Genomic DNA, 6,622 nt, shown 5'->3' on the forward strand with positions numbered 1-6,622 from the left:
CCTCTAAGCTCTCAATTCATTCACCATTAACTTCCTCAATACAAGCACCAGTACTGAGAATTCAAGCTAGGCATGGCTGTTAAACTCCTCCTCATTGCACTCCTTGCCTTGGCTTCCTCCAGTGCAATATTGGCTTCCGATCCTAGTCCCCTGCAGGACTTCTGCGTCGTTGATCGACACTCAAAGGGTATGCATGCATGTGACTTTTCTCTCGATCGTTTAACAAAATCCTCCTCACCAGCATTATATATGTCGATATTTTAATTTGCAGTATTCGTCAATGGATTTCCATGCAAGAACATAAACGACGTGAAAGCGGAAGACTTCTTCCTTAGCGGCTTTGATAGGCCCGGCAACACCACCAACAACGTCGGCTTCGCTGTCACCCAAGCAAACGTGAACCAAATCCCAGGGTTAAACACACTCGGCGTCTCCTTGGCTCGCATTGACTATGGGCCTAATGGTCTCAACCCTCCTCACACCCACCCACGCGCCACGGAGGTCCTCACCGTGATAGAAGGAGAGCTCTACGTTGGCTTTGTGACCTCCAACCTCAATGGCGGCGGTAACCGCCTATTCACCAAGAATCTGAGAAAGGGTGATGTGTTTGTGTTCCCGCAGGGCCTCATCCATTTCCAGTTTAATAGAGGGAAAACTAATGCGATCGCGTTCGCCGGTCTCAGTAGCCAAAACCCAGGCGTCATCACTATCGCCAACGCTGTGTTCGGGTCGAAGCCACCCATTTCTGATGATGTGCTCGCCAAGGCTTTCCAAGTGGACAAAAACCTTATTGACTGGCTCCAGGCGCAGTTCTGGACCGACAATTACAACTAATAGAAACCTGCTTTCGAATAATCATATACCAGCTTTTCGTTATTTAGGCCATATGTATTGGCAGTTGACAATAAGAGCCAACAGTGGCGGCACTACTGTTAGCATGTGATGTTATAATTATTTATATCAGTTGAGAATTTAAGATCATATATGTAATGAAATAAGAAGACAATAAAATCCGGTTGGGTTTATATATAAATACTAATTACTACGAGGACCTACATATATAGGTTTCGCGTTTGATATATAAGTTTGGTATTTAAAATGCATGCATCCGCATAAGTTTTTTTGAGATCCCATCATCCAAACGTTCCGAGTTCGGGTCACCGGACTGCTCCTTCTGCTTATTAAATTACGGGACCACGAATCCACGATTGGATTGCAATGCATCCAATTGATAGGTAAGCAAACAGGTGCGAAGAATCGGACACGACCCCGGACATAAAATTGAGTAATTGAATCCAGGTTAATGAATCCAAAGATATCTGACTTTTTTAAATTGAGCAATTGAATCCAAGTTAATTAATATAAGATAAGATGGACTTGATCTTGTTGGAGAAAATTACGTTTTCAGTCTTCGGTTTTGTAATTTATTTTTTTTCTAATTTTAATGTTGTTATGGGTTAATTTATATTTTTAGTTCAATAACTTTTAATATTTTCTAATTTTAGTCTTTTGTTTATGGTCAGAATACTGAGTTATAAATTAAATTTTGGGATTTTATTTTTTTATGACTAAAATTTTTTGAAAAATTTAATTTCAACTCAACATTCTGACGGCTAATTGGGTATTTTCACATGAGAAATTTTAATTTTAGAGAAAAAAATTAAAATTATAAAATATTATAAGTTATTGGTAAATTGGCTCATAACATAAGAGGGATTAAAATTGGAAAAATGTCAGGACCGAAAAAGTAATTTCCACTTTTATTTGTAGATATCATTTTATCAACTTATTAATTAATATTATTAACTAAATTTATTCTAAAAAGTAATCAAATATCAAATTGAAACAAGGGGTAATCATTATTTAAGATTGAACCAAACAACATTCAATTATATTTTATTCTCTATAATTTTGATTATGTAATTATCTATTAATCATATAACTAAGATTATACATAATAATTTGAACCAAACATACCCAAGAATATACCTTAGAGTAGGTCTAATGCATTTTAAAATCACCATCTAAACATACCACTGGGTATGCTTTACCTTGATTATTCTATCAATGTCTCACATGTCATATTTGTATTTAGGGTCACCAATCACTGTGTAGAAAGTGCAATTGATGTAGTTAGAGGAGTTAGATTGAGTCAAAATGGTCACCCTTACATTCTTGACATTTCCTAGCTAGATTGCTCATTTTCCCGTGTTTTAAGGCCTCATCCATTATGGATTTTTGGGTAAAAGTTCTTAATGGATGTAGAGGACTCAAATTGAGTCAAAAATGGTTACCTTTACATTAATTACATTTTTGATTCTTCTCATATTCATTTTCCTTGAATTTGAAGCCTATATACCCTTGAATGACCTTTGACAAAAGTACTTGATGGACTTGAAGGACTCAGATTGAGTCCGAAGTCACCATTCCATTCTTGACAACCGCGTCATTTTTCCTATGCTCAAAATTTTATGCATTTGAGATCTTTATGCCTGACAATAATATTTTAGTAAAAAAAACTCTTCATGAATATGGAAGCTTGAAACTGAGTTCAAAAAGGCATTTTTACATTTATGATTTTCTCATCATTCTTTCTATACTCAAATTCTCTGCATTTAAGCCCTTTATGCTCATTGATGATTTTGAGAGAGAAAAAAAAATCTTTAATGAAGCTAGAGGACTTAGATTGAGTCTAAAAGGACATCTTTTATATTCATAGCATTCTCCCCGTTCTTTCCATGTTCAAATTCCTTGTATTTGAGTTCATTTATGAACATTAATGATTTTTGTAAATCCTGATATACCTAGAGGACTCAAATTGAGTTCGAAAGGTCATCTTTGTTGGAACTTTGATGAGGCTAAATGGAGGCTGAATATCCAATTGCATTTAATTGCTTGTTCGATTCTATAATTGTGTTAGTATGCAATGGAAATATAAAAACAAACACTAAACATAAACAATTTAAATACTAGTCTTTTCGTAGTTTGGAACTTCAAATTCCTACTCCACTAAGCCATCAATGAGTCATTCTAAAAAAAAATCTCTTTAATTATATTTTCTTCTTCTCAAATGTTTTTTTAGAAATAAAGAAACCTCTTAAAATCTAAGCTTACAATGAGCAAGAAGATATAATTTACAACATAAAGAAACAATTACAAGATGAAATTCTTCTTTTGGCTTATTTTCATTTACTATCACTTACTTTCATATGCATAATTACTCAAGAACTCTGTGAAAATCTCTTCTTGTTTGTTTTCTTATAGCTTTCTTATTATAAATAGTTACTTGTTGTTTTTCGCTAGATCAATTGATTACCAACTTACCCCCATCAACCAATCTTGTGACTGCTTCAGCTGGAGTTGGTTGTACCTACATCTAGTCAACTTGATTCTCCAATGACTACTTGAGACAACTAAGTTAACATGTTGTAAAAACATTCACATCAATTACCCTAAATTAAACTTTTATCTTAAATTTTACATTTTACATTAAAAAAACATCCGCATCAGGTACCCTACTCATTTCCCTAAATATACATTTTATGAATAGTAGTTCTTTAAATTTAGGGAATGGAATCCATTCCCTAAACATTAAAATACTATTTCTCTCTCCTCCCTTTAATAATAAAAAATTTCTCTCCCCTTCCTCTAATAATAAAAAATTTCTCTCTCCTTTATCTCTTTCCTCCATCTAATAATAAAAAGAGTAATGATACGCTCAAGGAAAAAAAAACTCAAGGAAAAGCTCAAGGATAGATACATAAAGTCATGGCCCACCATTTCACTTTTTGTGGGCTCCATCACTTTATGTGTCTATCTTTAAACTTTTCCTTGAGTTTTTTTCCTTGAGCATATCATTTTTCTAATAAAAAATATGAAGGAAAGAGAAAAAATAATAAAAAAATAAATATATGATAAATTATAGGGAAACTGATGTATCATGTGGTGAAAATTAGATATCTAAATTTAATAAAGTAGTTTTTTTACCCTAAATTTTAGATTTTGGATGAGAATACTGATGTGGATCCTCTAATATATGGGTCATCTGACGGCTGCAACTTGATCATCTTGGATCAATAGGATTCCTACTATTTTATTAGTCGATTTTTCTTGTTCATTAGCATACTAATTTTATGTAATATATCAAAAATATAAATAATTAAAAATTTGATATAATTAAAGTATTTTAAGAAAAATAACCATATTTTAATGGATAAATTATCAGTAAATAAGATTATATTAATTTTTAAAATTTATTAAAAATTTTATGGATTTTATAGGAGCCATTTAAAATTTACAGAGATAAACTAATAAGATAAAAAGTCTGTATAAAAATATCTATTTAAAACAAGAGTTGATTAGAGTTATTTAATTAAAAACCTAAGTTTACCTTCCATCTTCTTCGCCGTTTCCCCTCTGCTTCTCGCTGCAGCAATCGTCGCACCGAGCCCCACCACCGACTCCGCGTTCCCCCGCCGCCGCCCACTGACCGACCATCTCCCTCCTTCCCGAAGTCTAGCCGCCAGACGACATCTCCTCCCGATCCCAACATCACTACCGCGTCGGCTCAGATTCCCCATCGACGTGCCCTAGTTTCCTAGTGCCGAGCCTTTCTTCCTACCGCGTCACTGCGACGTCCCGATTCACCGATGTTGTTGATCAGTGTCGCCGTCACTGGGAGAAGGAGAATCGACAAAGGGATTAGGCCAATCTTTCCCCTCTCTGTCGCGGGTTGCCGATGCCCCAGATCGACTGTGGCGTAGGCTAGAACCACCTCCAAGGAGTACTGGTCACCACGGGTCCTGCTGCCAGCAACCACACTCAAGGAGGGGGGTCGACAATTTTAACAAGCTCTCCCACACCAGACCAAGATACAAGCGGAGAAGAAAAAGAAGAGGCTTAGTAGCGAGAAGGAGTTAAGGCATGTTCTATACTTTATTATCCTTTAACTAGTTCCCTAAATTCATGCACGTTTAGACACCATGATAGATTAAGTGATAATTATGGAATTTGGTTAGTTGTGATGGTGTTTATGTTTCTACCTAGTTCTTATCAAGGTGACCTTTCATGCTCTATCTAGGTTTCAGATTCTAGTGTGGATGAATTCGGATTTAGGTTTTGATTGTGCTCATTTTATTTCCTAACATGTAGTGTGAGTGTTCGTAATATTATAGTTGTGAGAGTAAGTTCATTGATTAGCATGTAGTGTTGTAGAAAGAAGAGATGTAGATGTATGTTATGCTCTATAGCTAGTTCTAGGCTGCTGTGCAAGATGTAGGTTTTATCGTTAGTAATGTTTGTGTGTAGAATGTTGTTTGTACTAGGTGTATGATGCTAATTTGAATTGGTATTATGTATTAGTTATGTATGTTGTATCAGATTGTATTAGTATGGATGTGTTGTTTAATAAGTTGTAGATGTATAATAGTGCGCTATGATTAAAGTGTAGTAATTTAAGAGTTAACTGAGCGTGTTTGTTGTGTTGAGTGAGATTGTTATATATGTGTGAGTGTGTAGAGGTAGTGCTGATGAGGTTAAGTTATCTGATGTGGTTGTAGTGAGTTGAAGTAGTGCAGTAAGAGTTAATTGTGCGATTAGTTGGTTTTTAGTGATGTGTTTAGTAGGTATGGTTAAGAGCAGTAGTTGCAGAGTTTGAGTAGATATGTGGTTTAATGTTCGATGACATGGGTATAGGCTATTTGTTTATTGTAGTTGTGTGCGTTTGATGTATTGTTTAAATAAGCTGTTTGTATTAGTTTTATAGTTGTTTATTTAATATGTATAGAGTGATTGCTGTTTAGTGAGTGTATATATAGTTGAGCAGTTAGTAGTTGAAGCCATGTTTTTCTCGTATTATGTTTTTTTAGTTCCTTAAATTCATGTATGTTTAGTTCCCTTGAGGATGTTAGGAGGCCTTGAAATCCACAGGATTTGGGAACCTTATGAGTTTGTTAGTTTCGATTTTATTAGTTTTCCACGCTATGAAATCCTCTTTATTGATGATATCTTTGAAGGTTAAGTTAGGTTCGGCTCCACAGGATTTGGGAACCTTATGAGTTTGTTAGTTTCAAAGGGTGAATCAAGTGGTTTTCAAAACCTCGTACTTTTTGGTTTTGAAATCACGAGTATGCGCAGCAAAAATTAAAAAGACGAACAACACAGGAAAGCACAAGTGGTTTTACTTGGTTCGAAACTTTCGGCGACTCCTATTCCAAGACCCAGGTCCCGTGGACCTATCGATGGATAATCCACTAAAAACCTTTTTCGGTACCTCCTAAAGAGGGAATCGAGTACAGAGAAAGTTCGGAGAAGTGTAACAGACTACACTTTCTATTTGTAGAATTTAATTACAACTAGAAATCTTGTTATCGATATTTAGGGAATTGATGTGAAAGCGCTCGTGTCGGAGTTGGTTTGCCTGTCACGATCGGAAGTCCTCGGAGCAAACGTCGGATGCAACAACTTTGTAGCAGAGTCGTAGCAGGAGCCCGAAGTAGTCGAAGCCTCAAATGGACGCGTAGTAGCTCATATATTTGTTGTTTTTTAATGTCTTCTCGAGACAACCTTATAAAAGGCATGGAAGGCGCCTCCAATGAGGCAAGTTCAATCCCGAACAACCCAA

At 35.6% G+C, this 6,622-nt stretch overlaps 1 protein-coding gene across 1 annotated transcript; it reads left to right on the top strand.

Annotated features, from left to right (window-relative positions):
* LOC121967189 (putative germin-like protein 2-2) lies at positions 1-1,033 on the top strand. Its single transcript, XM_042517258.1, has 2 exons — positions 1-187; positions 272-1,033. Exons 1-2 carry the CDS (start codon positions 73-75, stop codon positions 832-834), a joined length of 678 nt encoding a protein of 225 aa, XP_042373192.1. The 5' UTR covers positions 1-72; the 3' UTR covers positions 835-1,033.
* Positions 1,034-6,622: the final 5,589 nt, after the last annotated feature.

This window comes from Zingiber officinale, chromosome 3B (assembly GCF_018446385.1).
Source record: "Zingiber officinale cultivar Zhangliang chromosome 3B, Zo_v1.1, whole genome shotgun sequence".
NCBI classification, from domain to species: domain Eukaryota; kingdom Viridiplantae; phylum Streptophyta; class Magnoliopsida; order Zingiberales; family Zingiberaceae; genus Zingiber; species Zingiber officinale.